Source organism: Pseudophryne corroboree, chromosome 2, assembly GCF_028390025.1.
Source record: "Pseudophryne corroboree isolate aPseCor3 chromosome 2, aPseCor3.hap2, whole genome shotgun sequence".
Taxonomy (NCBI): Eukaryota; Metazoa; Chordata; class Amphibia; order Anura; family Myobatrachidae; genus Pseudophryne; species Pseudophryne corroboree.
The window spans coordinates 12362264-12381415 of NC_086445.1; the positions used below are offsets into that span (position 1 = coordinate 12362264).

The following is a 19152-nucleotide window of genomic DNA, read 5'->3' on the forward strand; positions in this document are numbered from 1 at the left end:
CAATCACCTTGCGAACAGACGTGCGATTGGTTTGCTGTTTGGCAACGCGCATGCATTTTGTGGTGCATGCGCAGTAGTTCGATCGCCCGCTGTGCAAAAACGCTCAGCAGTGATCAAGTCTGAATCGGGCCTATGGAGTGTGACTACAGTAGCCAGAGATAAACCTCAGGCGCAGCCGGTGGGGTCTGCGTCACGTGTGCTCTGACACTTGTATAAGTAGAACGTTCATAGTGGTGACTGAGGTCAATTATTTGCAAACAGTGCAAAGCCTCCACAACTGATTCCACACTGGAGCCCACACTCATATTACCCACATAATGCTGGTTACTCAGGCTGGGATGAGGAAGTCTGCAAATATTTCTTAAGTGTCATAAAAAAAAAAAAAATCTTATTTGTGTCTGCTGCTGGTCACATGTTACATGATCTGTCCCTCAGCTACTTATCTGCTCTCCCCTGACTGACTGACTGACTGACTGACTGACGCGGTCACATTGTGTACTGGTATTTTACACTTATCGCCAGTGCGCGCACAACCCGCACATCCAGTCTCAGCCCGGTGCAGTAGGACAAGGGGACGTCGTCGCTGCTTTGTCTATGTGGCTGACTCCGTCACATAGATGCACATGGAACTGCAATCGCATTTCAGACTGCCGCTGAATAAGACCCATGGTTTATTCATAGATTAGAGAAGAGCCCTGTTTTGCAGAAAAACAATCACAGAGCGGGTTACCGTGGAGCAGTTCCTGACTACGCCAGCGTCACCCCCGCTCCGTGCCTGAATCACATCACCGTACTTTAGTGTGGTGAGTGTGATTCATTAAAGGACGGAAATCTCTACTTTCTATGTCTGCGGTGTGCTCAGATTCGCCGTCTCAGGATAGTGTAGTCCGAACTGCAGTGCGAAACCGTCATGGAAGCGCAATACTTCACCGCTCTCTGCCCGGCACTTACTCCGCCCTCTTGATATCCCAGTAGCCTCCTGACCTTAGCCGCCAGCGCATGAGCAGAATGGACCTGACTTCTGACTCCATACCCCGCAGAAGACCGCAGCTGAAGATGAGAACGCCACAGCTCTGAATACCGGATTGCATAACCGGAAACGTGACTATCCATGAATTGCTCCTATACGTAGCTGAGCTATAGATCGCATCGGACTGATGTAATAAGTAACCGTTCTGTACGTGACATCTTCATGAATAGACCCCCATACTGCAGAGAGTGCGCCGCTGCTTTCACCACGTGTCCTGTAGCTAGGCGGAGCGCGGTAAGGCCTGGATGTGTACACGCGTGTGATGTATACAGACGTGTGCCTCGTCTGCAGTCCCTAGTGATCCGCACAGGTATTATCACTCACACATTGCTATCTCCTATATAATAGCCTAGATCTGTGACTCTGCGCCTGTGTGTATAACGCTGGGCGGAGTCACAGCACTGGGCGGAGTCACACTCACAGATCTATGTGGGAGATGGGTAAATGAACAACCAGCCCAGGATCCACTTTCTCTGGTGTCCCAGCATGACTGCAGGAACGGGGGGCTGAGGCACAGCGCTCTCCCTGGCCGACGGTCTGCTCGGGGCACAGCTCTCCAGGCGCAGCCCCTCTCTGGTCACCACGCTGCATGGGTGACTGCTCAGCTGTGCGATCCCGGGGATCAGGAACCAGCGCCAGCCCACTGACCCTGCCGCACACCTCACCCGCAGCAGCAGGCCACTGTACTCCGCCCTGTGCGGGGACAGCACCATCATCATGTCTTCCGCTCCTCAACACCCTGAGCAGGTCTGGGGCGCCGCAGCTGAGGACATTACATGGTTCAAGCCATGGATCAGAGGTATGGACAACCCCGCACCCACCCCTCCCCCACCTGCTGCACCCACGGCAACCACCCCTCCCCCACCCACTGCACCCCGCAACCGCCCCAACCACGGCACCCGCCCCTCCCCCACCCGCTGCACCCCCGCAACCGCCCCTCCCCCACCTGCGCTACCCCTGCGTGCCCCCCACCCACGGCGCACCCGCCCCTCCCCCATCCGCGACACTCGCCTCTCCCCCACCCACAGCACCCCCTCCACCACCTGCAGCGCCTCTGGACCCCCTCCCCCATCAGCAGCACCTTCAGAACCCATCCGCAACAGCCCCGCACCTGCCCCTCCCCCACCCGCAGCACCCCCTCCACCACCCGCAGCGCCTCCGGACCACCTCCCCCATCCGCGGCCCCCACCCGCATCACCTCCCGACCCCATCCGTGCACCCCCCCCGCATCCGCCCCCCTCCACCCGCAGCATCTACAGACACCCTCCCCCATCCGCGGTCACCCCTGCACCTGCTACATTCTGTACATCGTGCCAGCAGGTGCTGTTCACGCCCACGCCCCCTTCGCCATCGGACGCCCTTTCGTCGTGCAATATTTAACCACTAACAAAACTAGGAACGCAGGTAATACTCCATATAATACAAATATTGAACCCCAGAAAGGCGTGCAGTGGTTAAGGGGGCGTAGCCCCTTGCGACGGTGTGAAGAGCACCCGTAGGGCGCGATTAATCATCTAGTAACAATATAAAGGGATACTTCTAGTTTATTTCTCTCCGTTTCATGGTTTTCTGTTACAATGTATTTATTATACAATAACCAACTAGAAGAGCGAGCTAGTTCCAGGACGCAGTCATGTCAGGTGGAGACACAGGCAGAGGCCCTATAACCGGGGCACACCAGGCAGGAGACAGGCATTTGGGGCATGGAATATAGGAGAACATTGCCCCCTAATGGTACGTATGGAAATTACCACACCACAGTTCTTATTTACATATCACCCCAGCATACGCACCATTCAGAATAGGACGCGGCTCTGGCTACACGCCCACGAGACTTCCCTGCATGTGCCCAGCTGACGCCCACAAACCCCCATTTCACGTATGGAGAGGTAGTGTCAGCCACCGGGCTCACAATCACTTGGAGATATGCGCAATGATGCGTACATTTGCTACAGCGCAGTTTACTAACATTTGCTAGATGCGGCCGCATTCAGACCTGTATGTGACTCAGAATCTGCCCATGAGGACCTCGGCGTCAGCGTGACGTGGTACCAGAAATGGTGTAGTGTCTGCAGGCAGGTATACGGAGTGAGTGATTCTGTGCGCGGGGAGGTGGATATATTTGTAATGAGAAGGGTTGTCACCCATAATCCACTGCGTTGGCAGTGCGCAACCAGTAGGCACCGCGCGGTATGGCGCAATCCCTGTGTATCTGAGTCTGAGCCTCGCATTGTTCCACCTCAATGTTACTGTACAGAATACTGTCAGGGAATAAAGGGGCAGATGTATTAACCTGGAGAAGGCATAAGGAAGTGATAAACCAGTGATATGTGCAAGGTGATAAACGCACCAGCCAATCAGCTCTAATATGTAAATTAACAGTTAGGATCTGATTGGCTGGTGCCTTTATCACCTTCCACATATCACTGGTTTATCACTTCTTTATGCCTTCTCCAGGTTAATACATCTGCCCCAAAGTTCTGTGGGTCTGCTGTGTGGTCACTTTCCCTCCACAGCTCTGTCCGGGGTCTCATCCTCCCACAGGCTGATCTCCCACTCCAGGCGTTTAATCCTCTGCCACATCTTCACAGCGCTGGACTCCAACTCGGCCAGTAACCGGGCCAGCTTGGTCTGCAGGGAGTCCAGATTCACCTCCAGCCTCCTCATCTTGTTGTCCAGCTCCTGCTGCTTGGCCACCAGCTCCGCGGCCAGGGCCTCGTCCAGCTTGTTCATCTTCAGTAAGATTTCACGTCCTTTCTCCTCCAGAAGAGCTTTGGCGTCGGGGTACTCGGTCAGAGCATCTCCCAGGTCCTCCTTGGAGAGGCAGAACAGGTCAGAGTAGCCGATGCTCTTGATGTTCGCAGTCCTGCGGTTGCCGGAGGTGTTCCCTAGACGGGGAGGAAGGTCGGACAATATTATTGCACTCACTCGCTTTATCGTGATATAAATAATATAACTTTATATTTTCTCATAAACAGTATATACCCCAGGGGCAGTCTTATATATCCCAGGGGCAGTATTACTGCATATACCCCAGGGGCAGTCTTTCTGTATATACCCCAGGGTCAGTCTTACTGTATATACCCCAGGAGCAATCTTACTGTATATACCCCAGGGGCAGTCTTATTGTATATACCCCAGGGGCAGTTTTACTGTATATACCCCAGGGGCAGTTTTACTGTATATACCCCAGGGGCAGTCTTATTGTATATACCCCAGGGTCAGTCTTACTGTATATACCCCAGGGGCAGTCTTATATATCCCAGGGGTAGTATTACCTTATATACCCCAGGGGCAATCTTATTGTATATACCCCAGGGGCAGTCTTACTGTATATACCCCAGAGGCAGTCTTACTGTATATACCCCAGAGGCAGTCTTACTGTATATACCCCAGAGGCAGTCTTACTGTATATACCCCCAGGGGCAGTCTTACTGTATATACCCCCAGGGGTAGTCTTACTGTATATACCCCAGGGGCAATCTTATTGTATATACCCCAGGGGCAGTCTTACTGTATATACCCCAGGGGCAGTCTTACTGTATATACCCCAGGGGCAGTCTTACTGTATATACCCCAGGGGCAGTCTTACTGTATATACCCCAGGGGCAGTCTTACTGTATATACCCCAGGGGCAGTCTTACTGTATATACCCCAGGGGCAGTCTTACTGTATATACCCCAGGGGCAGTCTTACTGTATATACCCCAGAGGCAGTCTTATATATCAGACAGTGTCTGCGAGATACAGAAGTGTGGGTGGAGTGTAGATGCTGCACTCCTGCCACAATGGTAGTTCCATCATAACCCGCACCACCGTTACCTAGGAGAACGCACCATGCAGTATCACTGGAGTGTGGTGTGTGAAATAAATATCTGTGTAATGCTGGGTACACACTATTAGATATATCTCTGTACGGACCGGGCACTGTGCTGAACATACAGACTGCCCGATCCGTCGGGACTGACGTCACGAACTGGGCGGGCGTTTACATGCACCCGCCCAGTTCAGCTGTCAATCACCGCCAGCTCTCGCAGGGAGTGGACAGGCGGTCGGCTGACCGCCTGTACACACACACAGCGATGCACCAGTATATTGGTAGATGCTGCAGGGCCGACGCGATATGTCTGTGAACGCCCGATATATCGTGGGTCCATTAGTCTGATATATTGGTGCATCGCTGTGTGTGTACACATGTTGCACCAGCCGGCGGTGACTGACAGCTGAACTGGGCAGGCGCATGTAAACGCCCACCCAGTTTGTGACGACAGTCCCTACGGATTGGGCAGTGTGTATGAACAACACTGACGGATCCGTCCATAGGTATATCTGCAGATGAATTGATCTGCATATATATATATATATATATTATTGTGTGCCCAGCATCAGAGTTTCTACTTTTAATCTTATCCTGTCTCCTTACATGTGTTGCAGCTGTTTGTTCACTGCTACGTTGGCGCATTTTCCCGTTTGCCCGTGTACAGTAGCTGTTTATATTGAGTGCAGCAATAAATGATAAAATAACACCAATATTGTAATATAAATTATCATTTACCTTTGATGTTCAGGATACTGATCTCCCCAAAGTAATTGCCTTCCCCTAGAACAGCAAACTGCGTCACCCCGTCGTCCGCGACCACGGCCAGCTTCCCCTCTTTGATGATGTACATCTCCCGGCCGATGTCGCCCTTCTTGCAGACGTACTCTCCGGGGCTGTAGACCTGCGGCTTCAGCTTCAGCACCAGCTCCTCCAGTAAACTCTTCTCGCAGTTCTGGAAGATCTGCACTTTGCTCATAGTGGACATGTGGACGCTGACCGCCACCTCGACCCTCAGCTTCTCCGGCAAATTCTCCAAGATCTGGTTCTCGTTGGTCAACTTCTTGTTGATCTGGAGATGCTGGTGCCAGGCAATGACTTTCTTCTTCAGACTCCTGTTCACCTTGTACATCTTGAGGTACAGCTTCACCTGGTCGTAGTTGGGGTAGAAAGCCTCGTCTGCACTGTTCATGTTGGAGATGACCGAGCTGATGCTTCCCATGATGGTGGCAAATCCAAGGACGGCGATGAGGAAGTCCACCACCATGAATATGTACTCTTCCTCCTGCATGGGCGAAGGAATGTCCCCCACGGTGGTCAGGATCAGGGTGGAGAAATAAAAGCTGTAGAGATACTGACGCACCAGGCGTCCAAACTCGGGGTCAGAGATGTTGGGGTAGACCCAGGCGTCTTTGCCAAACCCGACATAGCCGGACAGTGCAAAGTAGATGCAGCTGTTCCAGTGGATGACCACAAAGACATAGGCCATCAGCTTGCAGATGCGGAAAGCGTTGGGATATGGGATACGTGTCTCTGTGCGGTCAAAGGCCTCAAACAGTCTATGGAAATGCAGAAAGCGATTGACGCGTACACTAGGGGTGTGGATGCCGAATCTGAAGTAAAGGAAGTCGGTTGGCAGAATGGAAAGGATGTCCCAACGGAACTTTGCGGAGAACACGTAATTCCGGGCGATCTGGTTCCTGTCTGTGACCAGGATCCCTTCTTGCAGAAACCCTAGAAGTAAAGAACAGATACATTTATGCGGTTTATATGTAGGTGGACGCCACATTCACATGTTGTGTAACTTGTATACAAACATAAACAACCTTAGTGCAAAAAAAAAAAAGTGGGCCCTTTCAGTCTGTGGAGTTTGTATGTTTTCCCCGTGTTTGCTCCAGGTGCTCCTGTTCCTCTCAACATCCATAAACATATTGGGAAATTATGACTTGTGCTATAAGATCTCTCTTGACTGGACTGACGACCTCTGCTCTGACCAGTGTGACCCATGGGGGGGGGTTTCTCTGATGTGCCGTGTAACGCTGATCACTGCGGCATGCGCACAGCATCTACTGACAACAGAGGGGTTGGGGGCATGCTGGCAGCTCACAGAGCGCTGGTCATGCCCCCACTATGGAGAATGGGGGCGTGGCTCGCGATCGTGGCATTCCCATAAGGCCACGCCTCCTTTTGCCAAGGCCACACCCCTTTTTGGGAGTGCAAGCCGAAGGCACGTGAGAAGTCCCGCCTCTGTATTTCTAGATGCTGGGAAGTATGTATATTGTGATGATATTGGGTAATTAGCTCGATAGAGGTGTGTATTGGTGCAGTGTCTTCTAGGTGCTTAATCAGGATGCAAACACAGCTTTTCCGGTATACTGTATAAAATAGGATTTTGGTTACCTACCAGTTAATTCTTTTCTCGTAGTCCATAGAGGATGCTGGTGTCCACATTAGTACCAGGGGAATAGACGGGTCCACCAGGAGCCATTGGCACTTTAAGAGTTTGAGAGTGTGGGCTGGCTCCTCCCACTATGCCCCTCCTACCAGACTCAGTCTAGAAACTGTGCCCGAGGAGACGGACATCTTCGATAGAAGGATATTACACAGATAGTGGCGAGATTCATACCAGCTCACACATGCAAGGCAAACCAAGCTAACCAGCTTGAACATTCAGCAACCGCTGAAAGATTACTTACCAAGTAACAATGCAGTACTCAACTAAAGTTGAACTGAACCAAATAACGTTTGCAGGAAAACGAAGCACTGGGCGGGTGCCCAGCATCCTCTACGGACTACGAGAAAAGGATTTACTGGTAGGTAACCAAAATCCTATTTTCTCTTACATCCTAGAGGATGCTGGGGTCCACATTAGTACCATGGGGATGTACCAAAGCTCTCAGAACGGGAGGGAGAGCGCGGAGGCTCTTGCAGAACTGATAGACCAAACTTCAGGTCCTCAGAGGCCAAAGTATCGAACTTGTAAAACTTTGCAAACGTATTCGACCCAGACCAAGTTGCTGCTCGGCAAAGTTGTAACGCAGAGACACCCTGGGCAGCCGCCCAGGAAGACCCCACCTTATGAGTAGAGTGGACCTTAACAGACGTAGGACACGGCCATCCTGACGTAGAATATGCATGCTGGATAGTGAACCTGATCCAGCGAGAGATCATCTGCTTAGAAGCAGTACACCCAATTTTCTTGGGATCATACAGGACAAACAGGGAGTCAGATTTTCTGTGACGAGCAGTCCTCTTAACATAGATTTTCAGAGCCCTTACAACATTTAAGGACTTTGATGAAATTGAGGAGTCAGTAGCCACTGGCACCACAATAGGTTGGTTGATATAAAATGCCGACACAACCTTCGGAAGAAACTGCTGACGTGTCCGAAGCTCATATCTACCTTCATGGAAGATCAAGTATGGGCTTTTACATGACAAAGCCCCCAACTCCGACACACATCTAGCAGAAGCTAAGGCCAACAAAGTGACAGCCTTCCACGTGAGAAACTTGACCTCAATCTCCTGAAGAGGCTCAAACCAGTCTGGCTGGAGGAACTGCAACACCATGTTAAGATCCCAGGGTGCCGTAGGCGGTACAAAGGGAAGTTGGATGTGCAGAACTCCCTGCAAAAAAAGTCTGAACCTCAGGGAGGGCAGCCGATAGGGCCAAAATTTGGACCTTAGTGGATCCCAACCTCAGGCCCATAGCCACACCTGCTTGCAGGAAGAGGAGAAAACATCCCAGTTGAAACTCCACCGTAGGAAACTTTTTGGACTCACACCAAGATACATATTTTTCCCAAATACTATGGTAATGTTTAGACGTTACTCCTTTCCTAGCCTGTATCAGGGTAAGAATAACCTTGTTTGGAATGCCCTTCCGAGCTAGTATCTGGCGTTCAACCTCCATGCCGTCAAACGCAGCCGTGGTAAGTCTTGATAGGCGAACGGCCCCTGCTGCAGCAGATCCTCCCGAAGAGGAAGAGACCTCAGCTCTTCTAGCAGTAGATCCAGAAGATCCGCGTACCAAGCCCTTCTTGGCCAGTCTGGAGCAATGAGAATCGCTTGAACCCTCGTTCTTCTTATGAGCTTTAGAACCCTTGGGATGAGTGGCAGTGGAGGAAACACGTACCCCGACTGGAACACCCACGGAGTCACTAGGGCGTCCACCGCCACTGCTTGCGGGTACCTCGACCCGGAACAATACCGCCGAAGCTTCTTGTTGAGACGAGAGGCCATTATGTCGATCTGGGGTATGCCCCAAAGATCTGTTACCTCCTTGAACACCTCCGGATGGAGACCCCACTCCCCTGGATGGAGATCGTGTCTGCTAAGGAAGTCCGCTTCCCAGTTGTCTACTCCCGGAATGAAGATTGCTGACAGCGCCAACGCGTGTTTTTCTGCCCAGAGGATGATTCTTGTTGCCTCTGACATTGCAGCTCTGCTCTTCATTCTGCCCTGTCGGTTTATGTAAGCCACTGTTGTCACATTGTCCGACTGCACTTGAATGGCCCGATTTCTCAGAAGATGGGCCGCTTGGAGAAGACCGTTGTAGACGGCTCTTAGTTCCAGAATGTTTATCAGCAGGCCGGCTTCCAGACTTGACCACCTTCCTTGGAAAGTTTCCCCTTGAGTGACTGCGCCCCAGCCCTGGAGACTTTCATCCGTGTTTAGAAGGATCCAGTCCTGAATCCCGAACCTGCAGCCCTCCAGAAGGTGAGGTAATTGCAGCCACCAGAGGACTGAAATCCTGGCCTTTGGCGACAGACGTATTCTCTGGTGCATGTGTAGGCGGGATCCCGACCCCCTGTCGAGGAGATCCAGTTGGAAGGACTGAGTGTGAAACCTCCCATACTGCAGAGCCTCGTAAGAGGCCACCATCTTCCCCAGAAGGCAAATGCACTGATGAACCGACACCCGGGCTGGCTTCAGGACACTTCGTGTCGAGGATCATTCCCAGAAAGGACAACCTCCTGGTTGGTTCCACTTCCAAATGTGATTTTGGAAGATTCAGGATCCAACCATGTTCCCTGAGAAGCTGGGTCGTGAGAGCTATGGACCGTAACAGCTTCTCCTTGGACGCTGCCTTTATCAGCAGATCGTCCAGATATGGAATTATATTCACCCCCTGTCTCCGGAGGAGAACCATCATTTCCGCCATCACCTTTGTGAATACCCTCGGTGCTGTGTTGAGAGGCCGAATGGCAGGGCCTGGAACTGAAAATGACAGTCCAACAGTGCGAATCGGAGATAACCTTGATGCAGCAGCCAAATCGGAATGGGAGGTACGCATCCTTGATATCCAGGGATACCAGGAATTCCCACTCCTCCAGACCTGATATCACCGCCCTTAGAGACTCCATTTTGAACTTGAACTCCCTCAGAAAGGGGTTTAGTGATTTTAAGTTCAGAATGGGCCTGACCGAAATATCCGGTTTTGGTACCACAAAAAAATTAGAATAGTAACCTTTGTTTTGCATATGAAGAGGTACTGGCACAATGACCAGTGCCTCCACCAACTTCTGGACGGCTTCTTGCAAGACAGTCCTGTCTGTCAGCAGAGCCGGCTAGCCTGATTTGAAAAATCGGTGAGGAGGGAGAGTTTGAAATTCCAGCCTGTACCCCTGGGGACACAATATCTTGCACCCAGGGGTCCAGGCCGGATGACAGCCAGACGTGACTGAAATGCCTGAGTCTCGCTCCCACCGGCCCCACCTCTGGGGCGTGCAGTCCACCGTCATGCGGAGGACTTTGGTGTACCTGAAGCAGGTTTCTGTTCCTGAGAACCTGCAGCCGCAGGTTTCTTGAACTTGGGCCGACCTCCCCGAAAAAAGGTGTTGGACGGTTTGGCCTTTCTGGGCTTGGTAGGCCGAAAGGGCTGTGATGTTGTTGAAGAAAAGGGTTTCTTCAGAGCAGGTGTAGCTGAGGGAAGAAAAGGTGACTTACCAGCCGTAGCCGTGGAGATCCACGCATCTAACGCTTCCCCAAAGAGAGCCTGACCTGTGTAGGGTAGGGTCTCCACACTTCTCCTGGATTCCGCGTGTGCAGACCACTGGCGCAACCACAGTCATTGACGAGCTGATACAGACATGGAAGAAATTCCCGCAACCATGGAACCCAGGTCTTTCATGGATTCTACCAGAAATCCTGTCGAATCCTGAATGTTACGTAAAAACAATTCAACATCACATTTCTCCATAGTATCCAAATCTTCAAGTAACGTGCCTGACCACTTTGCTATAGCCTTGGCAATCCATGCACTGGCAATAGTGGGACGCAGTACAGCCCCAGAAGCCGTGTACATGGATTTGAGCGTATTATCAATTTTACGATCAGCCGGCTCTTTCAAGGCGGTAGATCCTGGAACAGGTAAAACCACCTTTTTTGAGAGTCTGGATACTGACGCGTCAACAATAGGCGGGTTTTCCCATTTTTTCCTATCCTCTACCGGGAAAGGAAACGCTACCAGAACCTTTTTAGGTAGCTGGAATTTTTTATCCGGGTTTTCCCAAGCCTTTTCAAAAATAGCATTTAATTCCTTTTATGCAGGGAAGGTTAGCGAGGCTTTCTTATTTTCAGTGAAGTAAGCCTCCTCAACCTGCTCGGGTGTTGTATCAGCAATAGTCAACACATCCCTAATAGCCTCTATCATCAACTGCACCCCTTTAGCAAGAGATGCGGCCCCTGCAACACATCCCCCTCACCATCTGTAGTGTCAGAATCGGTATCGGTATCATCCTGCATGATCTGCGCAAGAGCACGTTTATGTGAATACACAGCGGGGAGCCCTGAGGTACCAGAACTGCGCCAGACTGCCATAGAGTTCTGTAAAGCCTGAGTTGCAGATTCATTTTGTGCAACCCTATTTGAAATCTGAGAAATCATAGTTTTGATAGAGGATAACAACCCAGGCTCCCTTGCTGGAATCTGTGCTAAACCAGTGCAATCCTGATTACATGGAATGGGATCATCCTGAGAGGACATTTCCCCTGCAGCCAGCATATGACACAGAGTTCCTGGACATAGCTTAATGGAGACCATAGACACTACACACACACACACACACACACACACACACCACACACACACACACAAGGACAGACAGAGTTTCACCCCCAAGAAAGGCAAGAGAGACACAGAGATTGGAGACAACCCACACACAGCGCTTTCAATATAAAGGGAGACCCCCAACCAGCGCTGACTGTGCACCTTAATAGGTTACACAGTCGTTTTGCAGCCTCACCCCCTTCTACAACCCCCTGGTACCGTGAGAGATAGCTGGAGTTGCTGTGGAGGGACTTGCTCTTCACTGACAGTGCTGTGCAGGCAGGAAAATGGCGCTGAACGCTGCTGGGTCTGCTCTGAGGAGAAGCTCCACCCCCAAAATGGCGCTGTCTTCCCGCTCTTCATAGGATTACACTGGCCTGAGGTAAAATGCTGGCTGAGATCCAGGGACCCCGACAGGCTTGCTGACCAGTGCAGGATTCAGGTGCTGGCTCAGGGCGCCCCTCACAGCGCCGCACTAAGTACCGCTGAGCCTCACTGCGCTCCTACCCTGTTGCCGCCATCTTCACACCGGTCCCCCGCTTGCCAGGGGGGCGGTGACTAACTCGCCACCGATCTTCAGCTAAGGGGTTGGCGGCATGCTGCTGGGGCGAGCGGTCCCCTGTGGCAGAGAACGATCCGACCCCTCTGGAGCTCAGTGTCCTGTCAGCGGAGACAGTGGCTCAGACCCCGCAGGGCCGACACTGTTCCCCTCCTTAGTCCCACGCTGCAGGCAGGCTGTTGCCAGCAGCCTCCCTGTAAAATAATAAATAAAAAAATAAAAAACTTTACTAGAGAAACTCTGTAGAGCTCCCCTAGCTGTGACCGGCTCCTCCGGGCACATTTTCTAAACTGAGTCTGGTGGGAGGGGCATAGAGGGAGGAGCCAGCACACACTCTCAAACTCTTAAAGTGCCAATGGCTCCTGGTGAACCCGTCTATACCCCATGGTACTAATGTGGACCCCAGCATCCTCTAGGACGTAAGAGAAATGAAGGTAATGCTATACTGTCAGCAGAAATAAAACAGATATAGCCCCTCTGTATATAGGCAGCTAGTCTGCAACAAAGGGGGACATTTACTAAGCTCCCGATTTTGACCGAGATGCCGTTTTTTCATCAAAGTGTCATCTCGGTAATTTACTAAGCAATAATCACGGCAGTGATGAGGGCATTCGTAATTTTTTGCAAGTCCAAGAAAAAAATTACGAATGAATACACCATCGGTCAAAACGCGGCTGTTTAAGTATGAATCTCGGTAATTTACTAAGAAGTGCAAAGCAAAAAACAAACAAACACTGCCGTGAAAAATTACAACTCGTAAAAAAGTGCAAAAAAAAAACAGACCTGCTTTTTTTTCCGTGATTGGATAGGCATGCAGGGATCCATGAGATCCGTGCATGTATATCAGTGGGAAGGGGTGGGAAAGTTGTTATTTTATAAAAAAAAATTGCGTGGGGTCCCCCCTCCTAAGCATAATCAGCCTCGGGCTCTTTGAGCCGATCCTGGTTGCAGAAATATGGGGAAAAAAATGACAGGGGTTCCCCCATATTTAAGCAACCAGCATCGGGCTCTGCGCCTGGTCCTGGTTCCAAAAATACGGGGGACAAAAAAAGAAGGGGTCCCCCGTATTTTTAAAACCAGCACCGGGCTCCACTAGCTGGACAGATAATGCCACAGCCGGGGGTCACTTTTATATAGTGCCCTGCGGCCGTGGCATCAAATATCCAACTAGTCACCCCTGGCCGGGGTACCCTGGGGGAGTGGGGACCCCTTCAAACAAGGGGTCCCCCCCCCCAGCCACCCAAGGGCCAGGGGTGAAGCCCGAGGCTGTCCCCCCCCATCCAATGGGCTGGGGATGGGGAGGCTGATAGCCTTTTGTGATAATGAAAAGATATTGTTTTTAGTAGCAGTACTACAAGGCCCAGCAAGCCTCCCCCGCATGCTGGTACTTGGAGAACCACAAGTACCAGCATGCGACGGAAAAACGGGCCCGCTGGTACCTGTAGTACTACTACTAAAAAAATACCCAAAAAAAGACAACACACACACACCGTGAAAGTAAAGATTTATTACATACATCCACACAAACATATACACATACTTACCTTATGTTCACACGCAGGTCGGTCCTCTTCTCCAGTAGAATCCAAGGGGTACCTGTTGAATAAATTCTACTCACCAGATCGCGGGTCCCAGGGTCCTCGGGGCATCCATTTGTAATCCACGTACTTGCATAAAATAAGAAAACGGAAAGCCGAGCCACGAACTGAAAGGGGCCCCATGTTTTCACATGGGACTCCTTACCCCGAATGCCAGAAACCCACTCTGACTTCTGTCTAAGTGGGTTTCTTCAGCCAATCATGGAGCGCCACGTTGTAGCACCCTCCTGATCGGCTGTGTGCTCCTGTACTGTCTGACAGGCGGCACACGGCAGTGTTACAATGTAGCGCCTATGCGCTCCATTGTAACCAATGGTGGGAACTTTCTGCCCTGCGGTTGACCTAAAGTGACGTCACCGCTGAGCAGAAAGTTCCCACCATTGGTTACAATGGAGCGCATAGGCGCTACATTGTAACACTGCCGTGTGCCGCCTGTCACTCAGTACAGGAGCACACAGCCGATCAGGAGAGTGCTACAACGTGGCGCTCCCTGATTGGCTGAAGAAACCCACTTAGACATCAGTCAGAGTGGGTTTCTGGCAGTCGGGAAAAGGGGATCCATGTGCAAACATGGTTCCCCTTTTAGTGCGTGGCTCGGGTGTCCGTTTTGTTATTTTTTTCAAGTACGTGGATTACACCTGGATTCCCCGAGGACCCTGGACCCCTGGATCTCGTGAGTATAATTTCTTCAACAGGTACCCCTTGGATTCTACTGGAGAAGAGGACCGACCTGCGTGGGAACATAAGGTAAGTATGTATGTATGTGTGTATGTTTGTAATAAAATTATACTTTCACGGTGTGTGTGTCTTGTGTTTTTTTGGGTATTTTTTTAGTCGTAGTACTACAGGTACCAGCGGGCCCGTTTTTCCGCCGCATGCTGGTACTTGTGGTTCTCCAAGTACCAGCATGCGGGGGAGGCTTGCTGGGACTTGTAGTACTGCTACTAAAAACAATATCTTTTCATTATCACAAAAGGCTATCAGCCTCCCCATCCGCAGCCCATTGGATGGGGGGGACAGCCTCGGGCTTCACCCCTGGCCCTTGGGTGGCTGGGGGGGGGGACCCCTTGATTGAAGGGGTCCCCACTCCCCCAGGGTACCCCGGCCAGGGGTGACTAGTTGGATTTTTGATGCCACGGCCGCAGGGCACTATATAAAAGTGACCCCCGGCTGTGGCATTATCTGTCCAGCTAGTGGAGCCCGGTGCTGGTTTTAAAAATACGGGGGACCCCTACTCTTTTTGTCCCCCGTATTTTTGGAACCAGGACCAGGCGCAGAGCCCGATGCTGGTTGCTTAAATATGGGGGAACCCCTGTCATTTTCCCCCCAATATTTTTGCAACCAGGATCGGCTCAAAGAGCCCGAGGCTGGTTATGCTTAGGAGGGGGGACCCCACGCAATTTTTTTTTTGGATTTTACAGTGTTTAATTTAAAAAAAAAAATGAACCCCAGCACGGATCACACAGATCCGGCCGAGATTCATTGTAAAAAAGTCGGCAGTGTTTTGCTAATCACTGCCGTAAAAATAAATAAAAAAACACGAATGACATCGACATCGAACAAAAGAAAAACCCGAATACAACAGCTTAGTAAATCCATCGTAACAAATTCAAAAAGTTGCAGTTTTACACTTTCGATGTCATTCGTGATTGAACTTTGACCTGAAACGGGAAAATACGAATGTTAGTAAATTTACCCCAAAGTCTCCACTACAAGATCACAAAGTCTCACCCTCCTGCAGGGATCTCACAGGCTCTGGCCTGGCTGGCTGCCGCAGCTTCCCTAATGCAGTGCCAGAGTTTGGCGGTCTCAGGGCTGCCCAGGGACGGACTAAGCCTATGGGGGGCCTGGGGCACTTAAGACAGGGGGCCCGGTGGAAGGGGGTGTATATAAGATAGTGTGTACCTCCCAACATGACCCATTCCAGGAGGGACACCGTGCTCTCTACCTGGACTTCCCTCTTATTATATGATTGGCGTCACCTGTGCTGAACTATTTAATAGATAAGAAAGGTGTTTCATCACAGGTGATTGCCGTCATATAATAAGGGGGAAGTCCAGGTAGAGAGCATGGTGTCCCTCCTGGAACGGGTCATGGGCCCTCATTCCGAGTTGATCGCTCGTTGCCGTTTTTGCAGCGTAGCGATGAGGCTAAAAATTGGCTGTTCTGCGCATGCGTATGGGCCGCAGTGCGCACGCGCTAAGTACTTTCACACAAAACTTTGCAGTTTTACACATGGCCGAACGACTGTTTTCTATTGCTCGAGTGATCGGTGAGTGATTGACATGAATGGGGCGTTTCTGGGAGGTAACTGACCATTTTCCGGGAGTGTGCTAAAAAACGCAGGCGTGTCAGCAGATAACGCAGGCGTGCCTGGAGAAACGGGGGAGTGGCTGGCCGAACGCAGGGCGTGTTTGTGACATCAAACCAGGAACTAAACGGACTGAGGTGATCGCAATCTAGGAGTAGGTCTGGAGCTACTCAGAAACTACAAATAATTATTAAGTAGCAATTCTGCTAATCTTTCGTTCGCTATTCTGCTAAGCTAAGATACACTCCCAGATGGCGGCGGCCTAGCGTGTGCAATGCTGCTAAAAGCAGCTACCGAGCGAACAACTCGGAATGAGGGCCTGTGTGTGAGGTATGGGTTGTGTATATTACATGTAAATCACTGGTGTATATCAGTGTAGTAATGCTGGGTACTGTATGTAGCTCCACCTAATTGAGAGACAACTATTTTCTAAAGTTTTCTTGTAGTGGAACAAAAACAACTTAAACAACCTTAAAATACACCTAGAGAAATAAAATGCGTCGTCTATGGTATGACATGTAGAACAGCCGCAGCCTCTGCACTACTTACACCCCTCTCACACTGACAGATATCTCCCGGGTTATTACACATGTAGAACAGCCGCAGCCTCTGCACTACTTACACCCCTCTCACACTGACAGATATCTCCCGGGTTATTACACATGTAGCCGCAGCCTCTGCACTACTTACACCCCTCTCACACTGACAGATATCTCCCGGGTTATTACACATGTAGCAGCAGCCTCTGCACTACTTACACCCCTCTCACACTGACAGATATCTCCCGGGTTATTATTACACATGTAGCAGCAGCCTCTGCACTACTTACACCCCTCTCACACTGACAGATGTCTCCCGGGTTATTACACATGTAGCTGCAGCCTCTGCACTACTTACACCCCTCTCACACGGACAGATATCTCCCGGGTTATTACACATGTAGCAGCAGCCTCTGCACTGCTTACACCCCTCTCACACTGACAGATATCTCCCGGGTTATTACACATGACCGCGCAGCAACCCGGGAATCTGCTCATACCCCTTTTCCACCTCTGTAGCACAGGTCGCAGCCGTGTTGCCTGGGACGGCTGCGACCCGTGCTACAGCCCCCTTCCCACAGCGCTCACAACCCGACATTTTGCGGGATTTGTGACACTGCTGCTGACGCGGCAGGGGCAGCGCTGATCACATGATCTCCCAGCGCCGCCCTCCCATACACTGTGAATGGGAAACGTGTCACCTCGACACGGCTCCTGTTCACACTAGACAGCTAGCCGGGATGAACACGTGTTCAACCCGGCTAGCTGCCCGGATAGGATTCCCGGATCACTTGATCCAGGAATCTGCAGGGGGACCCGTTTCCACTAGGGAAAAACACGGGTAAATGCGCGCCCCCGCGCATTTACCCGTGTTTACAAAGCTAGTGGAAAAGGGGTATCAGTGTGAATGGTTCCTGAAAGAATATCCCGGGACGAGCGTCCCGACATTTCATACCAGGTCTTGACCTGGGTTGAATCCGGAATAGACCCGGGATGTGTGCAGTGTGAACGGGTAAGCCGGGTCAAGGTGCCCCGCCACACATTCTCTGCATAGGAGGAGGCAGAGCTTGGAGATGATTATCTCCAAGCACCGCCTCCTGTAGCGTCAGCGGTGACATCACCAACCCAGCAATATGCCGGGTGGGGCCACAGGTCTGAAGGGATCTCAAGCCGGGTCACTCCTGGGAAGCACTGTGTACACGTTCCCGGGTGTGACCCCGCTATTGTCAGTGTGAAAGGGGTATAACTGGGACAGGACTCAGGAGGACTCTGTGTGTCTCTCTGTACATTACATAACAGGTTACACAGGACCCAGGCGGGGAGGAGGAGAAGCTGGATCCCTGTGTCACTTCCAGCTCTCTCCACCCTCCTATCTCTCCTCGGGTCAGGAAGCTCCGTAGGTAACTCATAAATCCTGATACTCCTGTGTCCCCGCCTGCACTGCATACTGTCCTGCTCACATTCTGGCTTCCTGGTTCTGCTGCTGCACAAGAAGGAGAGCTAGTGATGTCACGGTGATCCTGACAAAGGGGGGCCCGGGGTACAGTATGCCCTGCATCCCCCCCCCCCCCCCCTTAATCTGGCTATGGAGCTGCCAAGAGAAATCCTGGGCCCCAGCACAACAACTTCCTGGGGCCCTCCATCCCCCTTGGAGGGGGTGTGACCACAGCATGCTGGGGGCATAGCCACACCTCTTTGGGGGCGTGTGTCTAACACATGAGAAGCACCCACTCACAGGAGCATGACATGCCTCCCAGCCAGGTCAGTAGAGAGCCTGGCTGGGCCCAGGTACTTTTCAGGGGGCGTGGCCTAATCACAGGAGGCGTGGACCTGTGCCCGTCCATCAGACCTGGGCCCAGGTAATTTGTACCCTCTCCCCTCCCCCTCTCTCGGTGCCACTGGGTGGTGTACCCTGTCTCCTACAGCTCCTGGGCCCCAGCGGCTTCCTAGCACACAGAGCTCTGACTGCACAGTCCCGACGTGGACTGTCTGACTGCTCAAGTCTCACCTTGGCTTTGTCACACACTCACTGCGCTCTATTCTCCCTGCAGGGGGGTCATGGACACCCAGAGAGGGAAAAAAGTTGTCGGTATACCAGCACCGGGATCCCGTCAGCCGATATATCAAGTGCCACCCTATGCCGGGTGTTGCTATATGTCTGTAATCATGCCCCACCTCCCTGTATGCTTGTATATCTATATTTCTCTGACGTCCTAGTGGATGCTGGGAACTCCGTAAGGACCATGGGG

At 51.5% G+C, this 19152-nt stretch overlaps 1 protein-coding gene across 3 annotated transcripts in view; it reads right to left on the reverse strand.

The window, feature by feature from the left end:
- Nucleotides 1-3472: 3472 nt before the first annotated feature.
- The window catches only part of CNGA4 (cyclic nucleotide gated channel subunit alpha 4), a 47593-nt gene continuing 31913 nt past the window's right edge, over nucleotides 3473-19152 (reverse strand). For all 3 annotated transcript variants that reach the window (XM_063956934.1, XM_063956935.1, XM_063956936.1), the window contains 2 exons: nucleotides 5585-6580; nucleotides 3473-3918 (listed from right to left, as the gene is read on the reverse strand). In XM_063956934.1, the coding sequence (XP_063813004.1) occupies nucleotides 3530-3918; nucleotides 5585-6580 (1385 nt within the window). In that variant the 3' untranslated portion in view covers nucleotides 3473-3529. The remainder of the gene's footprint in view (nucleotides 3919-5584; nucleotides 6581-19152) is intronic.